The 25,508-nt window shown below is 48.0% G+C and overlaps 4 protein-coding genes across 4 annotated transcripts; 2 read left to right on the top strand and 2 right to left on the bottom strand.

Annotated features, from left to right (window-relative positions):
* Nucleotides 1-1,084: 1,084 nt before the first annotated feature.
* Nucleotides 1,085-2,889, bottom strand: G6M90_00g052440 (uncharacterized protein; the record flags this gene model as incomplete). Its single annotated transcript, XM_066130543.1, has 5 exons — nt 1,085-1,256; nt 1,320-1,483; nt 1,545-1,629; nt 1,691-2,639; nt 2,697-2,889. 5 exons carry the CDS (start codon nt 2,887-2,889, stop codon nt 1,085-1,087), a joined length of 1,563 nt encoding a protein of 520 aa, XP_065986751.1.
* Nucleotides 2,890-5,137: 2,248 nt separating this feature from the next.
* On the top strand, nt 5,138-11,033 carry OTAnrps (Ochratoxin nonribosomal peptide synthetase; the record flags this gene model as incomplete). Its single annotated transcript, XM_066130542.1, has 3 exons — nt 5,138-5,590; nt 5,647-5,872; nt 5,902-11,033. 3 exons carry the CDS (start codon nt 5,138-5,140, stop codon nt 11,031-11,033), a joined length of 5,811 nt encoding a protein of 1,936 aa, XP_065986907.1.
* Nucleotides 11,034-12,757: 1,724 nt separating this feature from the next.
* OTApks (Ochratoxin highly reducing polyketide synthase) lies at nt 12,758-20,989 on the top strand (the record flags this gene model as incomplete). Its single annotated transcript, XM_066130541.1, has 10 exons — nt 12,758-13,103; nt 13,162-13,427; nt 13,495-14,743; nt 14,820-15,955; nt 16,009-17,358; nt 17,413-17,679; nt 17,732-17,793; nt 17,847-19,716; nt 19,772-20,092; nt 20,153-20,989. 10 exons carry the CDS (start codon nt 12,758-12,760, stop codon nt 20,987-20,989), a joined length of 7,704 nt encoding a protein of 2,567 aa, XP_065986759.1.
* A 337-nt stretch (nt 20,990-21,326) lies between these two features.
* sirP_1 (Nonribosomal peptide synthetase sirP) lies at nt 21,327-25,272 on the bottom strand (the record flags this gene model as incomplete). Its single annotated transcript, XM_066130540.1, has 8 exons — nt 21,327-21,948; nt 23,438-23,589; nt 23,660-23,749; nt 23,803-23,969; nt 24,023-24,124; nt 24,187-24,340; nt 24,571-25,089; nt 25,177-25,272. 8 exons carry the CDS (start codon nt 25,270-25,272, stop codon nt 21,327-21,329), a joined length of 1,902 nt encoding a protein of 633 aa, XP_065986918.1.
* Between the last annotated feature and the right edge of the window lie 236 nt (nt 25,273-25,508).

The following is a 25,508-nucleotide window of genomic DNA, read 5'->3' as shown; positions in this document are numbered from 1 at the left end:
AAGGTGCGAGCATTATTATACGAGCAACAAGATGGAGCGTGACACGCGTAAGGTCCACAAGAAAAGCCCGAGCTTCTCTATCCGGTCGACCTGCATCTTGGTAAGGGTTTCAGTAATAACATTTTGGCATCTTGCTACCGACCAAGTGGCAGGGCAGCATGGCACTCATGCATGTTTATTTACTTGGCAGGGATAGACTGGTAACAAGCCCGGACACAAGCGGAGTTCTGTACGCTAGAAAGCCAATGAGATGGTGGTTCTTTTGAGGCCATCTCCCTGCATGACAATATTGACATGTATCGGCACCGGCGGCCCGCGGGCGTCAGGGTCTGCCGGATAAAAGTGGCTGTCGGGGCTAAGAACCAGGATTCCCTAGGCAATCGGTCCCATGGTGTTTTGCTGAAGTAACAATGTGTCAGCCATCACGACTAGAATATGGGGCAAGTCGTTGGTGTTGACAATACCATGGTGCGGCAATTTATCATTGGACTCCTAGTCTCGAGACTTTTGGATGTGGATGATTGTTCTCGCTTCACCAACGCAACGGAAAAGACGTTTTGTTTCCTCTCGGAACTTTCCGCTTAATGGACTTGGCGCTGTTGGTATAGTCATGCCCGGATCTTATGATCCCCCAATCGTCTGCCACAATGCTATCTGCCCCCAAGGGGAGTGGCTCTGATCGACTCGGCTCCATGCCATGTGCATGCGCTTAGTGCGAGTTTAATAGCCGTCGTGTCAGGTTAGATGGTTTGCCGAGCCAATCCCCTCGGCAGTTGAGCCCTTGTGCCGTCACGACAATCGCAAATATGGACTAAGACATCCGTCGTCTAGGGGTACGCATAATGTATTATAGCAAGCTTATCCAGTTAATTGAAGAAGCAGAAAAAGGACTGGATGATGCAAGATATGCAGTAACACCTCGTTTTGCCCGTACTTTTGTCAGGGAACCGTTACTAACCACGCAATAAACCACCAAATCATTGCTAGCCGAATTGGTGATTCATCCGCGAATAGCAGTCTCATCTTCAAATCCATCCATCTCCAAGAAACTTCCAGAATCATAGCTAGACTCGATAAAGACATCTCAAACAATGGGACGCTTAATTTTAACTCGAACTCCTTTACTAGTAAGCTTTGGCCGCGGAAGCATGACATCATGCTCCAGCTTAATGTCATCTTCAGTCGTTTCGAATAATTGCATTTCGAACTTTCGGAACATGGTGGACACGGTGAAGTACAGATTAGCCAAAGCCAAACTTCGGGCTGTTATTAGCATCTCTGTTCAACTACTCTCATCCACAACCGAGAGAGATGCTTACTGCCTTCCAATACACTGTCGAGACCCTTTGCTAAAGGCGACGAGGTACTTGCTCAATCTCCGCCGTTCTTCTGGGTCAGTCCATCTCTCTGGCATGAACTTGTGCGAGTCGGGGAAGCTTGTTTCGTTATGATGCATAATCACAGATGCCATGCCAATGGCCACCTATACGTCCCAATGGTTAGATATTTTGCTAGCTGCAGTTCATCGTGACTTGTCAACTTGCATTGGGTGGTATGATTGTGTCTCCAAACTGCAGCGCCTCGTCGGGCGAAACGCGCGGAGACCGGGTGGAGAGACCGTAACTGAGCCTGGCAGGGGTGTGAGTGTATTATTTTCATCTAGTAATAGGTGTCAAGGGCTCTGCCGAACCTTAGCCCCTCGTATATCACCCCGGTCTGAAACGCATAGCTGAGATTAGTAGCTGTAGCAACAATCTTTGGCACCTCCTCACCTACCAGGTATGGCAGCTGCTCCAACTCGGTCCAAGTCATTGCGTTTCCGTCCCCAAAGGCTTGATATAGTTCGTCACGCAGTTTTTGCTTTATTTTGATATTGTTTAGGACATGAAATGTAATGGCCGTCAGAGTGTTTGACGTGGTCTCGGTTCCCGCTGTTATGATGGATATAAACTCGTGCAACACCCTCTCCTCGGCATCGGGGGAACTCTCTAGCTTGAGGAGATCATGGAACAAGGTGGGCTCCTGGCAAAATTTGACCTCGGCCATCTCCTTGGAATCCGATGTATTGTGAAACATGTGCGCAACTTCCTTTATACAGTCAGCGCGAAAGTTCATGACAGTAATGAGCTTTGGGTAGATTTGCTTGACAAGACGCCTCGGTAAGCATGCCAAAATTCCGAAGACCCCTGGAAGATTCCGAGACATCATTGCGCACTCGGACAGGTCTTTCGTGGTGTCTGCCCAGATGGGCTGGAAGTCGGGAGAGTCGAGGTAGTTGAAGCATTTGTAGTTTGTATATTCCGAGACAATGTCAACAAGTAGGCAGCTAAACACTGGATCCAGTTTCAGTGGCTGTTGGCTGTGGACAAACTCTTCCAGTCGTCGAACCAGCTTGTCTACCTTGGCAAGGATCGTAGACCCAATGCGCTGAACACGAGCTTTGGAGAAGTATGGTGCCATCAATGACCTTCTCGATCTGTGCACGTCGTGGCTCAGAGTGCCGAAAGACGATTTAGGGACAGCAAAATTCGAGGTAAACCAAGGGTCCTTGTTTCGTTTCCCGCGCAGTGCGTACACGGTTTCATAGAAGTCGGGATTGTTAATGTGTACCTCCCGGGGGCCTACTCGGATAATAGGGCCTTGTTCACAGTGAGACGTTGGTTAGGGCGTAATGCATTGGCAGAAGGCCTTCTTACCGTACTGGCTGTGCATCTCCGCTATCTTGTGCGTATATTTACCCCGTAGCACCACATCGTAGTACAGTTCATAAAGACGAGTAAACGCTGCCAGTTTTGGTCCGGGAATATGGCTTAGTCTAGAAAAATGCAGCTCGTAAACTGCCTTGCAAAGAGTTGTAGCGAAAAACAATAGTGCAAGTTGCCAAAACATGTTTCCTGGTCAAGTGAAACAAACGTGTGCTCTTGGCAGCAAATTGAACAAGATTCAAAATCCAAGTTCCAAGGGTTACGGTATTATTCGTTGACTAAAGCAACACAAGACGGGCGTAGAGTGCAAGCTTCATGTAGTTGGATTATATCATGTGGTCTCAAGGCATGCATAGTCCATCTCGATGACGTGTTTGTGTTGTCCATGACGTGTAAAACATTTTGAAGGAGAGAGGGGCGTTCATCCACTTTTGTTGCATTAAAGATATGTTTGTGAAGCTATTAGTAATGATATTTGCTTTTTCTTAGGCTCAAACTATACAGGCTGAGCGTTGGCCAGGGATTGTTACACGGAAGAGGCCCAAAAAAGATCGTGAGATCAAGAAAGGGGCCTCACGGATCAGGGATTTGATATTTACACAACAGGAACACGTGCTCGGGCAGGAGCCCTAGGTACAGACTTTTTCTTCTTGTATATATAGTGGTCACTGATCCCTTTCTTCCTGTTAGAAAACCAAGGACCTTTGATACCAAAGACTGTTATCAGGTGAATTGAGCCCTTGTCACAGGGATGGAAAGGGTCTGGTCAGACTGACAGGGCATTCATGGAGATCTTTCATTAACATCACCACTATCATCAACATTGTAAAACTCATCATATTGAGCTTACCTTCCGCTGTGCACTTTGCTCATCGATATAGCTGCAAATCCAACATTTCCGCGTAAGCATGTAATTAGTAATCTGCATCCTTTATTCTCCTAAGCCTTAATTTAGAACATTGCAGTTTTCCTTGCTCACTTTTCCCTGTTGTGGTAGGCTGCAAGACATAGAATATTATTTGACGCTTGCTCTATCCACTGCTTTAGTCAATTTGTATGGAAGTAGATTAACTATGAGTAAGTAACCAAGTGAAACACCACTCTACAAGACAGGTAGCTTAATGGAGAGCTTTCACTTGGAAACTTCTTCTGTCCTTGAAGACAATAGTTTCGACCGTGTTCGTGCTCTCGTGTCATCAACCCACTAGCTCCATTGTCATTGCAATCTAAATTATTAATGCATACCCGGACAGCTTCGTGTCATATTTAGCATTTTGTCGATAGCCATGGCCAAATGCCGGTTTGTCGATTTTTCTCGCGTGAAGGCATGTACGAACTCTTCTCGAAGCGAGGTGTCGAATATAGTTGTAAGGCTCTTACTCCAAGCCATGTATGGGTCTGCTAGGCCATACACATGAACCGTGGGTATTTTCAGAGGCTCAAATCCAGGAAAGAATCTTGAAATGTCCCCTGGAGGACCAAATTGACTTGGAGGATCTGCAACAGACGCTTGCTCTTTCAAGTCCGTCAACGTGGGCACCAAGGATTCTTGCATCACAGAAGCATCCGAGACTGTTATAATTTCTGCTGGTAGGACGCCGCTTATGAAAATGAGTATTTTCAAGGAAAATAACGTCTCTCGCTCTATAGCCTTTTTGAGGAGAAAACTGGCGACCAGGCCGCAGGCTTGAGAGAACATCATGATTCCGTCAAACGGCCCATAGGCGGCAAACACGTTGAGAAGCCATGCATGCGATTTTTGCACAATCTCGGCGCCGTTGCTCTCCCAATAGCAATAAAATGGTCCGTTATAGAAAAGATCTAGGCCATGGGCTGCGGAACAAGGAAACGGGCCGTCTACAAAAACGAAGTGGACGTCCTGACTAGAGAGCGAGGCTCTTAAATTTTCTGCTTTGACGTTTCAGCCATGTCGTCAATTATTGATGTCGATGAATATTGAAATCAACTATACCTGACTGAGACCTGAAAATATTTGCATTTGATCCCCCGCCATGTAAGCACAGTATTTTCATGTTGCGCTGCTGCTCTGCGCGTAGCTTCTTGGTAGGGAAATATTCAATTACTGAGGGACAGCGCTCCCTTTACATACAAAGGCGGGGTTGATGATTAAAAAAGAGCAAAGATGGCTCCAAGTATGGCAGAAGACGCGCCTGTTCTCGAATCTCCCTATTTGTTTGTATGTCGGATGGGTTGCTATGACGTGTAACCATGCGGTGTATGGTAGCTATGACGTGTATGACGTGGAACAGAATCAACGCGGCGTTTGCTAATATTAGCAGAAGATTACTTGTTCATCATGGTCATGTTAATATCGGTGGTGCTGGAATGTATTTTGGTGAAAGATGGCATTATTTTATTATTCCCACGCGTTTCCATAGCGCCATCCCACTTTACAACACAAGAACATCAAGATGCATCACAAAGAACCGTGTCTGTTCCCTTCTTTGGCAGAAGAAGAAGGCCCGATAGACAAGACCGATTTTATCCGCGTAATCGAGGTAGAAACTAGTAATGTAACCCTCTCACCCGGGGTCACGGAAAGGAAGAATCTGGTGCAGCATCTCCAACTCGCGTGGGCTGTTTTACTGCAAGCATTTGTCGGAAGCGAGACTGTCACATTTGGCGTGACGGAGACGGATACTTGCAGCACTGATAGACCCGACGCCTTGGAGAATATCAATAAAAATCTTCGAATAATCAGTACTACTGCTGATAGTAGCACGTATCTGCACGAGATCGAATTCACATCAGTCCAAGAGACATCCGTCAAAGAAAAGTTAACAAATACTGGCTTGTGGGTTGTTCAAAATGAACAAAGGCAAGCTCCGTCGTTGGAATGGGTTTTTCATGGCAGTCCCCCGTTGGTAAGTACAGTCAACTGTTTGAGCATCTGGACTTGGTGGGCTAAGAATAGTCACAGGATATTGACCTTGTTTTAATTGTCGAACTGTTCCCGGATGCATATGTAATATCCCTGGCCTACCGATGTTCATTGTTGACACCTCCTCAAGCTGCAAACGTCTCAAGCACCTTTCAAAAAATATTCAATACTGTCCAATCTGATCCATCTCAAACCATTCGAGATATTGAAATGATAAGCAGCCGCAACTGGGATTCGTTCAACATGTTCAACTATGGGTTCCACCGTCAGAAGCTAAATGCCTTCATAGCCTAGTGGAGGCTCAAGCCCAGGAAAATGGCGACCGGATTTGTATCGAGTCCTGGGATGGGAGTCTGACTTACAGTGAGTTGAACCAGTATTCAGACTTACTTTGCTGGCGTCTGCGGTCAGAAGGCGTACAGTCTGGCGATTTCATTCCATTTTGCATGGAAAAGTCCATGTGTGCAATTGTTGGGATTCTGGGAATCTTGAAGGCTGGGGCGGCATGCTCTCCTTTGGACCCTTCGTACCCATCACACATGTTGGATGTTGCCGTCAAATCGTGTGCCTCCAACGTTGTGGTAGTATCAACGACTCAGGCCTCTCGATTTTCCTCTTCCAAAGCCATCATCGTTAGTATTGGCACCTTGGATGTTATTCAAAACCCTACAGAGGCTCAGAATATACATGTCCGATCTTCTGATGTTGCGTTTTTGATGTGGACGTCTGGAAGCACAGGAAATCCGAAAGGTGTTCTGCTCAACCACAGTGCCTTATCCCTCAGCACCAAGGCTTACGCAGCGGCAAATGGCTTCACCAGCACCACACGTACATTTCAATTCACTTCTTTTACCTTTACCGCGAGTTTATGTGATATCTTTGGGACATTCGCGAATGGGGCATGCCTTTGTTTGCCTTCAGAATCTCAAAGGCTGGACGAATTGGAGGCCTCCATCAAACTCTTTCGTGCTAATTTCGCCTGGCTCACGACAACCTCTCTTTCAGGAATATCTCCTGAAAATGTCCCGGACCTGAGCGCAGTTACAGTTGGTGGTGAGACTCTATCTACAGATAAGCTGGTTCAGTGGTCGCAATCGCGCAGATTGAACATCTCCTACGGCACCACAGAGACAACTGGCTGGTGCTTATTGAACCCCGGATTGAACTCCAGGAGCAATGTGCGCGTTCTGGGAAAGCCTATTCTCCCCTGTGCCTTCATCTGCGACAAGGACAACCATGACCGTCCAGTCCCTGTCGGCGTTGTTGGCGAGCTGGTGATAGGCGGGCCATTCCTTTCTCTTGGCTATTTTAAGGATGAAGAACACACGAAGGCGGCTTTCATTCCGTCGCCTACATGGCAAGAGAGTTTAAATTCGTCTTATACTGGAACTTGGTACAAAACGAATGATCTTGTACGCTACAACTCGGACGGAGCCATTTGTTTCGTTGGCAGAAAACAGGCACACGAAAAGATCCGTGGGCAACGCGTCGACCTCGAGTATATCGAACATCATACAAAGAAGGCGTTTCGCACATGTGACGACGTCATTGTCGAGGTTGTTCGGCCAAATAATGCACATCAGTCACCCATCCTCGTGGCCTTTGTCGTCTTGCCACATACGCCACGGTTGAATAATGGATTATCACAGAATATGATTGCCTCTGCAGATGATGCCTTTCGGGAACGGGTAGCCGACACTTTGCAAAAGCTCTCTGCTTCTATTCCAAGCTACATGGTGCCACGCGCGTTCCTTTGCCTCCATTTTGTGCCACTTACAAGAACAAACAAGACCAATCGGCGCCAGCTTCGAGAGCAGGCGGCTTCGATGCCGCGACATGAGCTGTTGGGAATTGACGCTCAATGTTCCAATTCAAACCCATCAGCACCAGAGGACATCTTAATCATGCAGCAGCTATGGTCCAACGTCTTGGGCCTACCCACAACTGTCATCGGATTAGACGACAATTTCTTCCATCTGAGTGGAGATTCGGCCAAGGCAATACAATTGGTCTCGCTGGCCCGACGTGAAGGCATCGTCGTACAAGTCCAGAACATCTTCCAATTTCCAAACTTGTCGGCTTTGGTCCAATATAGCGGTGGGAAGACAAATCGGATTGCCCAACCCGAATCTGACGGAGCAGACCTATCCGGAATAAGCCTCCTGGATGAATGCAAACTTGAAGCTGCTAGGCAATGCCATGTGTCACCAGGCGATGTTGAGGACGTGTATCCCTGCACCGCTCTGCAGCAGGGTCTGATGAGTCTGAGCCTCCGGCGGCCAGGCTCGTATGTGAGCGAGATGGTATACGATATATCGCCTGAAATCGACCTAGAGAGATTCAAGGATGCGTGGTCAAGGGTCACAGAGTCTATTCCCGTCCTGCGAACCCGGTTTGCATATCTTGGGGACCACGGAACATGTCAAATTGTATTGAAAGAGTCTATATCGTGGATCAGTTTTACCGGCCAGCCTGGAGAAATTTCTGGACGCCTTAGAAAGGAAATGTCTCTGGGTTCACGGCTGGTTCACTTTGTGGTTCTCTTGGGGGACCAACCAACACAACGACGATTACTTGTAATGATTCACCACTCATTGTTTGACCGCTGGTCTGCCGCATGCTTGCTTCGAGTGTTTGATGCATCGTGGCAGCTTAGGTCGCTCAGCAAGCAGGACTTCAAGCCATTTGTCAAGCACTGTCTCTCTCAGTCTGATGGAAAGGCCGATGTCTATTGGAGGAACTACATTGGCGACCAAGATTATCCTGTATTTCCCAGACTGCCAAGTGATAATTACTTCCCATATGCAAACTTGACAATACGCAAGCGCATTTTGTTGCCGGGAGAACTGGCGAGTCGACACACACTGGCAACCAAGATTCGCCTCGCCTTGGCTCTTGTGATTTACCGCTTGACGGGGAGTTCTAACGTTTTGTTTGGAACTGTGTCAAATGGCCGCAGTGCCCCCGTCGAGGACATCGACTGGTTAATTGGAGCAACCCTTGCAACGACACCCTTTCGGGTAACTATAGACCCCAACTCAAGTGTCGATGATGCCCTGGAGATGGTGCAAAATCAGGCCGTGGAAATGCTATCACATGAGCAGAGGGGTCTGCAAAACATCTCTCGATTATCACAGAGTTGTAACAAGGCGTGCGAGTTCCAGACCTTACTCGTTGTGCATTCCCCAAACATGGATCCCAGACTCAAGCCGTTCACCACCGAACAAGGACAACCGGATTTCTATTCCTATGGACTCAATCTCTCGTGCGAAATCATCAATAACAAACAGGTTGTGGTCGAATCGTACTTTGATAACAATATGATTGGGCAACAACAGGTGACCCTCATTTTGAGTCAGCTGGATCATACCTTGCAGGAGTTGCATCAAAAGGGATCGACTAAGCTAAATGAGTTGAATCGACTGAGTAAGCACGACTGCGAACTTCTGCAGCAGTGGACAAAAGATCCTGGAACTAACGCCAGCTGCATTCAAGGCGTAATCGAACAGAATTGTATCAAGAGTCCCGACAAGGAGGCAGTCCGCTCTTGGGACGGGGTAATGACATACTCGGAGCTGGACGCATATGCCAATCAGTTTGTTGGTCACTTGCTCAGGCATGGCATGGCACCTGGACAGTTCGTGCCCTTGCTCTTTGAGAAGTCAAAGTGGACGGTGGTTGCTATTCTTGCCGTCATAAAGTCCGGGGGTGCATTTGTCTTGATGGACCCGACTTATCCGCTCCAGAGACTACAAGACATATGCAAGCAAGTCAACGCGCAATTGGTTCTAGCCTCCTTCAAATATGTCGACAAAGCCAAAGAGCTTGCTCAGGTGGTCATCACAGTGGATGGCAATGTTGACGACATTTCCCAACACACGGTGAAAAGGGATCTCGCAGAAACCAAGGCAACGGATATTTTATATGCAGTCTTTACTTCAGGATCAACTGGGCAGCCCAAGGGAGTTTTGATTCATCATTCAGCTTACTACGCAAGCGCCATGGCACAAATAAAAGCGTGGTCAATGACTTCTGAGTCGAGGGTTCTGCAATTCTCGTCGTACGCTTTTGATGCTAGCATTGCTGAAATCCTGAGTACTCTCATAGCTGGTGCATGCATATGCATCATGTCTGATGATGAAAGGACCAATGATCTTGCCGAAGCCGTGGCTAGATTACAGGCAAATTTCGCAATACTGACCCCTTCTGTGGCTCGGTCCTTGCATCCTGCAGACTACCCCTCACTACAGAGAGTATTGCTTGTTGGAGAAAAGGTGAGCAAGTTTGAAATCGAGAAATGGGCGCCTCATGTCAAGTTGATGCAAGGCTATGGCCCAGCCGAGTGTGCTGTGAGCGCAACCGCCCAGCCTTTGCTAGGCATTGGCTCCGACCCCAGAGATATCGGCTTTCCGGCAGGCTCATACTGTTGGGTGGTTGACGTAGACGACCCCAACCGGCTATCGCCAGTCGGAGCCGTGGGAGAACTGCTCATCGGCGGTCCCATCGTCGGCATGGGATATAAGGCAGATGTCGCAAAAACGGAAAGTGCCTTTATTCAGGCACCGCCGTGGCTTACAGAGTTTGCGTTGCCACAGGAAGGGGATCAGGTGACGAGCATCCAGCGACTCTATAAGACAGGTGATTTGGTTCAGTACCACCCAAAACTTGACGGCTCATTGCTATTCATCTCCCGCAAGGACACGCAAGCAAAGTTAAGGGGCCAGCGACTAGAGTTGGGCGAGGTTGAGTATCACCTTAGAGATGCAGCGGCATCTAATGGATTACAAGACTATCAAGTTGTAGTTGACATAGTCAAAACCGGCAGAAACCACACCGAGATGTTGATCGTCGCCTTTGCTTTCGGGGAACCTAAGGCGGCCGCGTCTTCATACTCTCAACATCCATCACTCCCGGAATGCAAGCTTTTACCTCTCTCCGAAAGCCTCACAAGTCAATTCCTGCACCTGAAGGAAGTATTGGGAAAACAAGTTCCATCTTTCATGGTTCCAAGTCAATGGTTTCTTCTTGAAAATATTCCCATCACTGCCTCGGGCAAGATTGATCGGAACCAAATCCGGGAATTCCTCATAGCACAGCCTGCGGAGATGTTGAAAAGTTACATGCTGGACCAGGCTGCTCATCAGCAAGAATTTGGATGCAACCAAACACTTCAGAACTGCCAGTCTGAGCGTTTGACCAAGGACGAGCAAACACTGCGAGCCCTGGTACTAGATGCAATTTACCAGGGAAATAATGCATCAGAATCTCTACAGGCCCCAATACAAATGGAACAAGGGTTCATCACCAACGGGGGCGACTCAGTTGGCACGATTGCGCTTGTTACAGCGTCTAAGAAACACGGCTTCACTTTCACGGCCATTGACGTTTTCTCATGCACTCTAAACGAACTCGCCGGTTTTAAATAGTAGCCGTAATCAAGTCAAGAGTACAAAATACGTTGGCATTGAATCATATTCCAGTACAATGACGACATTTCTTGCCAGTCCCATTTACATGTCAGGCGGTTATGACAGCCGGGCATCACAACATGACAACATGACGGCACGGACCGGCCCTTGAATCCGATGATGGTTACACAAAGGCTCAAGGGTCTAGTTGGAAGCCTTGCGCGTTCGTAAGCTCAGGCCTCGAGGGCTCGCCGATGCTGTGCATAAATTAGGGGAACTTAGCCGGGGTGTTGCGAAAACCCGAGGACCTTTAAGACGAAAGAGAGATATTAGCCGAATTCGAACCTTCGATCCAAGCCCTTACTACTGTGCAGGCGATATTGAAGCTTTTTATCCCCATGTGTTTGAAAGTTTTGCCTGAATAAGTATTCTCTTAATACAGGGCAACCATCATACATTGACTATTTTCAGAGCTCCTGTCTGCAAAATCTTTTTATTCAATACAAGTTTAGGAACCACAACTGGGGCCATCGCTTCAGAGTATGACCATTGACATTGCTCAAGATGCTGTCCACGCCCAGGTTTAACATGACCCTCATATCGTAGACCGTCTGCCGAAAAGCTCTCCGTTAGCCGATACACGTCTCCCTCTGGATTCCGCGACTTTGTTTGATCCGACCACTTTCTTCAAACTCAAACATGTGGATATCGTCCATTGGACCCTTTCCGAACCTTCCTTGTACCTCTGAATATACCCACACGGTTGAACGCTCTGATATGCATGCTTTTATGGTCACCCGGAACTGAGGGCTTTTCTCTAATAGTGCCGGCCAAAACGCGAGGAACTCTCCTTTATTCATTGGTGGCATGTCATTATGGTAAAACAGAACATCGGGATGCAAGTCATCTGTGATGGCTACCACGTCGCGTTGGTTGCCTATGCTATCCAGGAACCTCGTCGCTATCTGTTTCAGATTCGCTCTATCCATAGTCTATACTAGCTTGGTGGGCACAGGATAATGGCAGAGGTGGTATTAGGCTGCGATAGGAAACCCTTGGCGAAAGTAAATGGCGATGTTGAGAGATGGAAGGCAATGAGAGGGTGGTAGTATTCTGTGAGCTGTGGAATTGTGACAAGGGCTCGATAGAGAGGGCTTCGAGTCAATAGCTCAATTCATCTAATGACAGTCTTTGCTATCAAAGGCCCTTGGCTTTCCTCAACCCCTCGTTGACCAAAGACCTCTATAAATACAAGAAGTCGGTGAGGGACTTTGCCATAGGTCTCGTGACCGTAGCCCTTGGGTTACAGGCCTTTTCCATGTGACAGGAATCAACTGCAATTTTCATTTCGTATTGAAACAAGGCACTGCCCTCATGTATAACTCAGTGGCTGAAATCTACTTGTTTTGCATTGCCATGGCTGCGAACCAAGGTCCGTCAGAGTTGAAGCGTTGAATTGACGTGTAGTTGCTTGCAATGACGTGTAGCAAGGTATACAGCGCAATAACACGTCATTGTGCCATCGAATTTATGGAGCATTTGAATTCGGCTCGGTATTCACACCGAGCTGCCCTATATGTAAGGACTAAGAGACGATACGTCAAGGGGAACTGGCGGCCAAATTAAAATTCTTTTCCTGCAAAACAACAGCAAGCTTCCTTACTTGCATCGCTCGCGTCACGGCCCAACAACGATTACTTGACATTTGCATTCTACTGGGATTCATCTCGAAACTCCTAGCCATGGGTTCGGCTAGCCGGAATGAAGACATGTACGAGCCAATTGCCATTATAGGTTTGGCATGTAGGTATGGAGGTGATGTGAAGAATAGCTCGGAACTTCTGCGACATGTTATGAAAGCCAGGTCGGTGTATGGAGCGGTACCTGAAGGTCGACTAGACGCAAGGCATTTATACCATCCAGCGACGGGACATATTGGATCCATCTATTCAAATGGTGGCTACTTTCTGAAGGACGATATTAATAATTTTGACTCGGCCTTCTTCCAGCTTCCCGAAAATGATGTGGTGGCTATGGATCCCCAACAAAAGATGCTCCTCGAGGGTGTGTACCATGCCTTGGAAAACGGTGAGACAAGCCTTTTGAACCGAAACATTGTCATAGTTGTAACATTTTACCCCTTTAGCCGGAATGTCTATGAAGGAGATTGCTTCCACAACAACCTCTGTATATGTCGGCTGTTCCAACAATGACTCCCTGGCCATTGCCAACTCGGATCTCTTATCGACCTTGCAATGTACATCCACCGGAACGAGCCCGTCTATTCTATCAAACCGTATTAGCTGGTTCTATGACCTCCGTGGAACCAGTCAAACCATCGATACTGCCTGCTCAAGCAGCCTGGTTGCCTTTCATCAAGCATGCCAGAGCATACAGCATGGACACTCCATGGTGAGCATCAACTACGGCTCCAAGGCCATATCCATTCCACATTGGCTAATTCTGCCGTGACATGCAGGCCATCGCGTGCGGTGTCAACATTATGGAACATCCAGGGGCGACACAAAACTTATGCAGTCTAGGGGTACTATCGCCTGACGGACAATGCTTCACATTTGACGAGCGTGCCAATGGATACGGACGGGGAGAGGGCGTCGGCACCGTCATCCTCAAGCCGCTACGAGCTGCTCTAAGGGATGGCAACCACGTTCGGGCTGTCGTTCGCAGTACTGGCTCAAACCAGGACGGAAGGACGGCGGGCATCACGCTTCCCAATGCCGTTGCCCAAGAGCAGTTGATCCGTTCAGTTTACGCCGCTGCAAATCTCAACATGGCCGACACGGGATACGTCGAAGCACACGGAACAGGTACATTTGTCGGAGACCCTCTTGAGCTTACTGCCATCTCTTCGGCATTTGCGCCCAACAGGGAAAGCGATCTGTTTGTCAGTTCGGTCAAGTCGGTGATAGGACACTTGGAAGGCGGCGCAGGCATAGCCGGGCTGATATCAGCAACCCTCGCCGTAGAATCCGGTTCGATACCACCCGTCACAAATCTACAGAAACTGAACCCCAATATACCGAATCAAAAGAGGATACGGTTTACCAAGGAAGCGATACCATGGCCAAGAAGTGATTTGCGTCGCGCGTCTGTCAACTCGTTTGGGTTTGGGGGAACGAATGCCCACGTTGTATTGGAAGACATTGGCGGATTTCTATCCCAAAATGAGGGTTTTGCAGCCGAAAGTCTCAATACAATGAAGCCTTTCACTAATGGACATGCACATACCAACGGGCTTAACCACCAAGACAGTGACATTGAAAGCAGCGTCAACGGGTTAACGCACAAACCAAATGGTGCTGTAATTTCCTCACCGGCTAAGAAAAGAATCCTCACACTGTCAGGATTTGATGAAGACGGAATACAGCGAAATAACGCTCGTCTCGTGGAATATCTGCAATCTGTGCCTGTTAAAGGGCAATTCCTGGAGAATTTTCTGCATACTGTTAACGAAAAGAGGTCATCTTTTGACTGGCGATGTTACTATATCCTAGACAGCCACGACAGTCTACTCAGCTCCTTACGCCAGGTTCCGCATCCTATTCGGGTGTCCAAGACTCCCAAGATTGTGCGATTTGTCTTCACCGGTCAGGGAGCAAATTGGCCTGGAATGGCTCAAGACCTACTGGTGTACCGGATTTTCGAGACGAGGATTTGCGAGGCGGCAAAGTACTTTATGGACCTTGGGGCTGACTGGGATCTTAGAGGTAAGTTGTAACGCCCCCTTCCTCCCGGGCCACTCAGTGTCTTGAATTATGCGGACAATTGCTCATAGAATCTTAGAAATTCTCGCACGCTCCGACTTGGACATGACGGAGCCCACTCTGGCGCAGTCGACCTGTATCGCGGTCCAAGTTGGGCTGGTTGACTTGTTGATGAGCTGGAATATTGTCCCGACAACGGTCGTAGGTCACTCTTCAGGTGAAATTGCTGCGGCCTATTGCGCTGGAAAAATATCTCGGCAGGCTGCTTGGAAAGTTGCTTTCTGCAGGGGCGTGGTTTGTTCAAAGTCCATGGGAAATGGCACCATGATGGCCGCGGCCGTTGGCGAAAAGCAAGCCGAAGAGTTGCTCTCACGGCTTGGTGGCATCGAACAACCACTGCAAGTACAAATTGGTTGTTTTAACAGCCCCAAGAATTTGACTTTTACAGGTAAAAGGGAAAGCCTGGATACACTAAAGCAAGAGTTGGAACAATCGGGCATTTTCTGCAAATTGCTCGGCGTCAAGGTTGCATACCACTCAGCAGAGTTAAAAGCCGTTGCAGGAGAGTATTTGACAAGCCTAGGGGACCTGAACTTTGGAGACAGAGTTAACCAGAATACCGGTATTCGCATGCATTCATCCCTCACAGGCGAATGCATTGGACCTCATGAAGATATTGGGCCGGAATATTGGGTCAAGAACCTCGTTTCTCCTGTACGGTTTACTTCCGCCCTCCTGCATTCAATTGGAGCCGACAGCGATTTGAAGCGGCTGGACAAGGTCACAGACACAATCATCGAGATTGGTCCTCATTCAGCTCTGAGAAGCGCCATTCAAGATACGTTTGCGGATTCTCAAATCCTGCAGTCCATCGGATATGCAAGCATATTGAAGCGAGGTGAAACAAGTGGCGAGACCGTACTGCAAACCATGGGTCTTCTCTACACCTTGGGCTATCCAGTGGATATTACTGCTGTCAACGAAAGGGAAATGGCTAATGGATTTAGTACCAAACATGTCCTCAATGATCTCCCTCCATATGCCTTTCGCCACACAAGCAAGAGAGCAACGACAAGGCAGATTGAAGCTTTAAAGTTTCCAGCTTTTGGAAGACACGAATTGCTAGGTGTTCCCCTTCTGGACTCAAATCCATTCGAACAGCGCTGGAGGAACTTCATTGGGCCGCAGCAAGTCCCATGGCTGTCGTCAAACAGGGTTCGCACTCCATCCACCTCCCGTTACTCGTTCCAGATGCTGACCTATCATAGTTGAATGATAAGATCCTCTTTCCAGGAGTTGCCTATATTCTTATGGCGGTAGAAGCCGCGTTGCTAAGATTTGGAGCACTTGACGCTGGAGCTGTGGAACTGCGAAATATCTCGATTTTGGAGTCGTTGTTTGTTCCTGATGATGCAGTCGGGGTCGAGATAATATTCTCCCTGTCCCAGTTACACGAAGCAACTGAACTATCCGGTGGATGGTCAAGATTCCGCTTCGTTTCCCATAATCTCGACGGAGATAGTTGGACAGAACACTGTGTGGGAAGCATTAGGGTAGAAAAGGGAACGGCATCACCACCCCGACCACTATTCTCGGAGGCGATGCGAGCTGCAACCGCCTCAACCGAAGCAGAAAACCGGTATTTCACTGAGATGATTGAACCGGACAAGTTGTATCAAAGCTTTTCGTCCGCAGGAACCAACTTTGGAGATTACTTAAAGGGCATTAGCGAATTCCGCCGGTCTCAAGATCGGATGGCTTACATGTCGCATGTTTTATCGCCAGATATACCCAGGACAGCTCATGACCGATACACCATTCACCCCTGCGCTCTCGAAAGCATCCTACAAGGTCTTTTATGTCTAGGAAGCCCGGAAGACACGACAGTCAATGGCTCGATGGTTGCCAATCGTTTGGGGCATGTTTGGATTACAAACCCTCTCAGCGACGAGACAGCTACCAGCCGCCAGTTTAAAACCTTTGCCGAGACGGAGAGGAAAACATCAACCATTTATACATCAGACGTCGCGATATATGCTCAAGGATCGTTGGAGCCAAATTTCCTCATCAAGGGACTCGATCTGGTTCTTCTGCCACCCCAGGAAGACGGACAGGCTGCCGACGAGTCTTTCTACGTTGAAACATGGAAGCCAGACGCAAAAATGCTGACATCTTTTGAAAAAGTCTGCAGCTCTCAGGAGTTGTCTGGCAGCTTAATCAGGGCATTTACAAGAGAGGACCACCAAGGCCTTCAACTCACATGTTCGGTATTCGTGCTAGACTCGCTACAGAAAATTTCCGGATTGAACGAAGACGACCTGCCCTTGCATCTGCGGTCATTCGTTGACTGGATAAAGGCGCAAGCCGAAATTATTACGCAAGGCAGAGCTCCTTTTGTCGACCTCACGGCATTGGAGCAGGTTCGTGTCAAAGATGAGCTCAAACAGGCCTTGTTCGATAGTGTAGCCAGACGAAGTGCCCGGGGAGAGCTTCTTATTCGAGTTGGCGTCAATCTTGTACCTATTCTGACCCAACAAGTCGACAGCTTGGAACTCATGTTTGGGAGCGACGATATCATGAGTCGAACATACAACGAAGGCCTACCCGGAGACGTTGCAGTCCGCATTTCGCATTACCTGGAGTAGTTGTCACACAACCAGTCTCGCATAAAGATTCTCGAAGTCGGCGCGGGTACGGGCAGCGCAACCAAGATTGTACTCGATGCGTTTAGGAATTCCGGTGGACAGGATGCCGAAAGCGGCATTTTGCCTATTGATACGTACGACTTCACCGACATGTCTGGCGCATTCTTTGAACGCGCCAAGTCTCGTTTTGCCGACTGGTCCGACGTTCTGCGCTACCAGACGTTTGACGTCGAAAAGGATCCAGCACTTCAGGGATTCGAACTCGCATCTTATGACCTTGTTATTGCGACTCATGTAAGTGATTCTGGTCCCTCTACGTGGAAGCAGTGCTGATACAAACTGTCAGGTCCTACATGCTACAGCCAATCTTCAAGTGAGCTTGAAGAACATAAAAAGTCTCTTAAAGAGGTAATGCCTAGTCTCTCAAAACAAACTGGTCTGGTGCCTAACAGTCTTCTTAGTGGAGGAGACCTCATCGTCATCGAAAATGTCAAGCCTCAGTTGATGTGCACGCCGCTGGCGTTTGGCATACTACCAGGGTGGTGGCGCGGCATCGAGTCTTATCGTCAATCAAACCCTCTTATAGACCAAAAGCAATGGGATGCTGAGCTGGAGCAAGCTGGCTTCAAGCTGAGGATGCAAATACAGGACACAGACGAGGCCGCTAACCAGGAGACATCAGCAACTATTGCATCTACACAGCAGCTTCTTGACGAAACATGTCAACATGGCTACAAATGCGCAATCATCTACCATGCCGACTATGTCTCGCAACTGCAGCTCGCTAGAGAGTGTGCCTCAACACTAACCAAGGTTCTTGAATGCGATTGCTCCTTGGTAAGCCTACGTGAGGCTGATGCCGGTGAACTTGACGCAGACTTTTGTGTATCTCTGTTGAACTTGCAGGGATTTGATCTTTCGGATATAACGGATCCCGACTTCCAACAGATCAAGTTGGTCCTGGAAACCTGCATCAATATGATATGGGTCTCGGGCAATCCGGACGACGACTCCAAGGCGGCAATGTGCCGTGGTCTCGTCCGAAGTGCCAGATGGGAGCGCGATCAGGATGCAGTCAACTTCATCACGCTTGGGATATGCAATCCATTGCCTCCCAACTCTGTCATCTCAGAACAAGTTGCCCGTGTGGCTCGTGGAGCCTTCATCTCTCAGGGCGTGATAGCTGCCAACGGTGAATACGCCACAAAGGACGGAGTACTCTTGACAAACAGGCTTCTACCTGCCAAGAAGATTAACACGGCTGTGAATAGGAGATCGGACCCGAAAACTGAGCCTATTCAGCTTGGAGCCATATCCCAAGGGATCAAGCTCACTTCAATTGACCCTCATAAACCGCAAGCATTCCATTTCATTCGTGATGAACTGGCAGAGAGCCCCCTGGGCCATGATGAAGTTCAACTGAAGGTACATGCCGCTGGCGTACGACGAGAAGACATCGATGAGGCTAGCCGTTTGATACCCGGGCAAGGCATAGGCCGAGATTGTGTTGGTCTTGTGACTGAAATTGGGTCATCCGTAACAGACGTTGTTGTTGGCGACCGAGTCATGGCCGTGAGGACTATTCCATCGAGCGGCGCTCTATCAAGTCTCTTCCGAACCCATTGCAGCGCAGTCCAAAAGATCCCAGACGGGGTGGGATATCTCGAGGCTGCAACAATTCCCTGGAACTTCTGCACTGCCCATTACTGCATCGTCAAAGTGGCTCGTGTGCAACCGGGCGAAACCATCATGATCCAGTGCGCAGACAACGCTATCGGGCAAGCGGCTATTCAACTCGCCAAGTCGATCGGCGCCAACTTGCTATGCACTGTCTCTTCAAACGAGGACAATCTCGTTCTGGCTTCTCGATATAACCTCGACCAGGCAGCTGTCTTGTCGAATGACAAAGTACCATTAGGCGTGGAGGCTATTCTTTCCTCAATGTGCAAAGGAGGAATTAATGTGTATCTGAACTGTGATCCAATGGGAATCTCTGACGCGTACCAATCCCAAGTTACACCCTTTGGTCGCGTCGTTGATCTCCATGGCGCAGCTACCGCTAATCATCTCTCCTTGAAAGATCTTTCCAAGGCAAGCATTTCTTATATATCCGTCGCCATGGATCCAGTAGCCCAGTCCCGGCCCGAACTCATCCAAGAGGCACTTTTAGACACGTCGCGTCGGCTCTCTTGCTCTCAGTTCAAACCCTTGAGTCATGTTGAGGTATTAGGATACTCGGAACTTCCAAAAGCTATCCTCCGGTGTCGCGATAGACAGTCAAAGAACCCCTCCATGTTTGTTGTCCAGCCTAAAGATGATGAAGTGGTCCCCGTAAGTGTTTCTCATACTTGTTGCAACGCATGAAAGGGTCCTAACAGCTACACAGATGCGTCTTGAACCAATCGGTGATTATCTTCTGAGAGGAGACGCATCCTACCTTCTTGTTGGGGGGTTCGGGGGCATTGGAAGAAGACTAGCGCTTTGGATGCACTCGCGCGGAGCGAGGAACTTCATCTTCCTATCAAGATCGGGACCGACGGATCCCAGGGCCCGAGAACTCTGTGAAACGCTAAAGTCTTCTGGTTGCCGGGTGGAAAGTATCGTAAGCGATGCAGCAGACACGGAATCGGTGAACAAGTCCATGCAAAGGTGTCGCGACATAATGCCTCCCATCAAGGGCTGCGTGCAATGTTCCATGGTGCTGGTCGTATGTTATCCTACCACCCGCTTGGGTTATTGTGTTGGATTTTTTTCTGACAAAATGTAGGATTCTATGATTTGCAACATGTCACACAGCCAATTCATGGCCGCTATTCGACCTAAGGTACAAGGAACAATTAACATTACTAATAACCTCCCTGAAAAACTGGACTTCTTTATCTTACTATCATCCTCGTCCGCTATTATCGGCAACCGTGGGCAAGCTAACTACGCGGCCGCAAACGTATTCCTAGACACGTTCGCAAGACATCTCACGGCCCAAGGACGGCCAACAACATCTATTAGTCTTGGAAGCGTTCTGTCGTTTGGCTGGGTTGCTGAAAACCAAGACCGACTCCCTATTGCTCTTGCATACGGAACCATCACAGAAGACCGTCTCCTGTCCATCCTAGAGTACCACATGGATCCGCGACTGGGCGCCGCCGAGAACAGTGACAACTGTCACACAATTGCTGGCCTCCGTTCCGCGAGCGACTTTCAGCGCCACTCAGTCCCGCTGCCAGCTTTCATGTCGCACCCGTTGTTTACGCACTTGCGCGCCTCGGGACGGCAAGGCAGAGCCAAGGAGGCAGAGGCGACTATATCCATTGCACAAGGACTCGCCGGTGCAGCGTCCACGGAAGAGGCAGTTGATTTCGTCTCCGACGCCATCATTGCCAAGATATCCAGGATTATGGCCATTTCTCCCAAGGATATGGAAACGTACCGAACCTTGAGCTCGTATGGCGTTGACTCTCTGGTTACTGTTGATATGAAGTCGTGGTTCAAGAGGGAACTTGGCGCTACAGTTGGCACAAAGGACATCCTGGGCGAGCTTACGATTTATGGCTTGGCAGGAAAGGTTGTTACAGGAAGTAGTTTAAGGAAAGAATCTGTTATATAGCTATGAGAATTATAATAAAATACATGGGTTATAGCGATCCGAATTAGTCGCTGCCTGTTTTACCATCTTTTTTTTTTTATTTTTTTATAAAAAGTTTTATTAAGATTACAGGTTAATATCGGCGAAAAAAAGGTAATTAATAATATTAATTTTTGGTTATTTCGCCTTATAATCAAATAAAATTACACGTATAATACAAGTATCGTGTAAGCGTAAAATCTAAAATAGTATTAAGCTGTATCAGGCCAAGATCAGTAAGAGACTAGAAACGTAGACCGTTTACGCATCCTAACTAATTTATTTAATTTATTATTAAATACTTAAGCTTTTTAAAAAACTACAATTGTAGTTTTTCTGTAAATGCTCTGGATTGGGATTTGATTCTATAGAGTGTTTCCAGCTGTCCTATCTTGCAAATTTTAGAAAGAACCTCTACAATTGTTAATTGTAGACGGCTGATATAGTCGTCGGTGAATATAGTTGTTCTGTACTCTATGCAGAGAGAAATTGTGCCATTTTGCATCTCTGTCAGCTCAACCATGAGCGGAAATTTCGAACCTCCCCGGGGCCGTACAAGAACAAGGTCAAGCGGTCCTCCCAAAAACTCGCGGGTGCCAGTAGAGTCATCTATAGAGTGATAAGCGACCATTGCGTCAAATAACGGGTCGTGTCTTGTGTCCCCTTGCTTCCTTAGAGACTTTTGAATAGCTTGATAACTCGCAAAGTCAGCCATAGCACTCTCTGCTGACTGCCGAATATGGGCAAAGAATTCTTCAGTCGACGAGAGGTTGGGTTCGTTAATTATGAAGCGAATTGGAACACGATCGAGTAAAAGCCCAAAAACGTCCTCTGCGCCCGATTCGTTGCGATTATGGAATGATATACCCAGAACAATATCTGACGCCTCGGTCAGAGCATAGATTGTCAACGCAAGCGATCCCAATAGAAGCTGCTTCCGGCTGCAGGATGTGAGAGAGAATAAAGAAGAAAGACCTGTCACAACAGAGCTTGGCAAACTTTCATCTCGAAAATCTCCAGGTCCGGATATTGGGATGTGGTCCGGAACGCTGAACGGAGTGGCGGGTCTTGGATGCAAATAGGTATTCCAAAATCTATCAGCGTCACTGTGAAGAGCACTTTTTATTCTCGACCAGTTTGCCCAGTCGATATAATCAAGATCTGCGCTTGCCACCTCTTGACTATTTGCATTTTTTCTCCCGCGCTCCACACCAACTACCCGTTTTGAACTTTCGCGATAAAAGGAGTCAATCTTCTTAATTAATAGTGAAATAGCCGCCTTGTCAGCCACAATACGAGGACAGACTGAAACGAGTCGACCTCTACTCTTATCCCTGTTTAAATTAATTAAACTCCGAAATGGTTGTTCTTTCTCCAGGTCGAACAGAGTGTTGCTGATGATGTCGATTAAACGGTCTTGGATAAGACCTGGTGTACTCACGACGATATCTGTCTTTCTAAATTGGTCCGACAAAATTCTCTGAGGAACTCCGTTGACCAGGATGTATTGTAATCGAAGCAACTCGTACGACTTGATCGCTGAATCTACAGCGATCCGCAGCCTATCCGCCGAAACATTAGCTGGATAATGGAGGACACAGGCAACATTCATCGCCGATGGATGTTCTGTCATTACGCACTGCAGGAACATTTCTTCTTCCAGGTAAGAAAGAGGGAGTGCGACGTTTGAGCGTGGCAGCCTCGGGCTTAACTGAAACGAACGAGCCACACTCGACCTCTCCTGAGCCGTAACTATATATTCATCCACTGCCTTTGCGAGCCGTCGGAGGCAAGGGTTGTTGATGACGAGGCCAAGGGGTATCGATCGTCCAAGATGAGTGGAAAGCTCTCTTGAGGCTCTAATCTGGAGCAAAGAATGGCCTCCCAAGGTAACAAAATCGTCCAAGGCACTTATTTGTTCATATTCCCGACTTAGAACTGTTGCCCAGATACGGGCTATTATCTGCTCGGTGGCAGTCTCAAATTCCACGTGCTGCTTCAGGTTCCTTCGCCACGCATTTTGTTCGAGGCTCTTTCGGTCAATCTTCTGGTTTACTGTCCTTGGAAGTCGGTCCATGCCAAGTATAACAGAAGGCAAGGAATGCCGGGGAAGCAATTTAGAAAGTTCATCAATTATCTGAGTAGTCTCCGTGTCGGCTGGCTCAACGAAACCTATCAAGTTGCCGTTGGAGACAATAACGCAGACGCCAGTTAACGCAGATGATAGCTTTCAAATGGCGTTTCGATTTCAGATAAATCTACCCGAAATCCTCTCACTTTGACGAGGATATCAGTTATCCTCATATACTCAATGTCACCACCCTGTGTCCAACATCCTCGGTCTCGTTACAGGCGTCCGTTTTTGGTGAATGGGTTTCGTATAAACTGCTTCTCAGTCTCCATTGTTTGGTTCAGATACCCAGAAGTCACTTGTATACCTGCGAGGCAATTTCACCGGGAACGCCGACTGGCTCAGGTCTGAGATCCTCGTCTAATATGTAGACATTCATTCTTGGGATGGGTCGACCAAGCGTGATAGGCTGGTCAATGAAAAGCGGACAGAAGGTGGAACCGATAGTGCACTGGTCTTAAGGTTAACTTGGATTGCTCAAGCTGGTTTAAAGAAACATGAGAGAGCTAATTAGAGCTTACTTCACTCGGTCCATAACTATTGAACACTTTTCTGCCCGGTCCCCATCGTTCAAGTAGAGCCGAAGGAATAGATTCTCCACCGACTACAATCTAGACCTTCAAGTCAGCATTACGTGTCATCAGTTACAAAGTCCTAGACTTACCATTTCCAGCTTTGCAAAGTCTTTGGGATCTAAAGCGCCCAGGATAGACGGGGTTGTCAAGGTTGCGTCTACGGTTTGGAGATGAGAGAATAGATCGTCATGTCGAGGAACCAACGTCGCGCCGTAACAGAGGGCGCCAAATATCTCGGCAACACAAGTATCGAATCCTTGATAAATTATCCACAGACCTGCGTCATGGACAAGCAAAGTGCGGCCATACCGACAGACAAATTTTGGGCGGTGTGACGTCCAGGCCCAGCTTCTAGGCGAGCTGCAGGAAATGAGATGTACGAAAGAATCCCAAAATGCTGAAGTGCAATTGCTTTTGAAAGGAGAGTTAGTTAGGCACTCTATACGTCACTTGAAATATCCTAGCAGGCTTACCTTTTGGCACGCCCGGACTTCCGGATGTGAAGATTATGCACGCGGTGCCGCCCCGGGTGGTTTTAACCGACAATGTATCTGACATGACATTGACGGCAACGGGATTCAGATCCTCGAGCAGTATGACCGGTCGAGTAGGTATTTGTTGGTACGCCTCCCGTGATGAGATGTTTGGGCAGAGTATGACAGGGAATTACTCTCTGAGATCATCGTGCTCATTCTCTCCGCTGGAAGCTTGACGTCGATAGGGCAATACGCAGCTCCCGCTTTTAACACTGCCAAAATACAGATAGTCCACTCTATTAACCTATCACTCATCACTGAGACGACATTCTCACCATGAGCGAGTATTTCCTTGAGCCCACATGCAGCTCTACTGGATACATCATCAAGCTCCATGTAGGTTAGAGCTTCGCGGCCAGACTGCACAGCAACCAAGTCTGGCCATTGCCGAACTGCGTTGCAAATGGCTGTGACAAGGTTGTCTGCGCCTTCGAAGTATGTGTAAAACTGATTATGGGGTCTAGTCAACCGGCAATACTCGTCCGGATCCATTATCCTGCCCAGTACACTGCCGACGGTAGACTTGTCACTTTGCAACACTTGGTCGACAATGTTTTGGTAATGGTTAACTAGGGTTTTGACATAATTCTTGCCAAGGGGTTGATGATCATACACAATGCGTATCCTGAGACACTCGTCGCCTTGTTCTTCCACGTCTAATATCAGTGGAAATTCGCTCTTGGCCTTAAGCGTCCAGTCCCAGTCGTATGTTCGATGTCTACTGTTACCGAATCGGTTCTGTAGATTGACTTGCATAGCGACAAGGCTGCTAAACATGTCTGACTGCAAAGTCGAAGAGATGTTCTCAGTCAGGTATTTGGATGCTGACCACTGAAATTCCTGTATATTTAGCAGTTTCTCCTGTACTCCGGCTAATAATGCGGCCGCACTCCGCTCTTCATCGATCTCGATCGGAAACGGGCATACATTAATCATGGGGCCGACAATTCTATCAGAATTGATCAAGTCAATGTCTCGTCCTGAAAGAACAGTGCCAAAGATGACACGGGTAGAAGAGACCATATCGCGACAGTAGCATCGCCCAAGTTCTGTATACAACTGTCGCTTCTGATACGGACAATTGAGACGAGAGCGTCCTTAAAGGAGTCTTGCCACACTGGAGAATAGACCTCTCTTCCAGCCAAAAGTCGTCAGACGCTGCATCTCTATACTAGCTTAGAAGATGTAGTAGATTTGCAGGCAAAAGGCCTTTTAATGAATTATTCCAAAAATCCATGTCCACATCTGCGGCCTTGGCC

The sequence above is a fragment of the Metarhizium brunneum genome, chromosome 3, assembly GCF_013426205.1.
Source record: "Metarhizium brunneum chromosome 3, complete sequence".
Taxonomy (NCBI): Eukaryota; Fungi; Ascomycota; class Sordariomycetes; order Hypocreales; family Clavicipitaceae; genus Metarhizium; species Metarhizium brunneum.
Note: the sequence above shows the minus strand (reverse complement) of the source record. Positions and strands in the feature narration are given on the sequence as shown.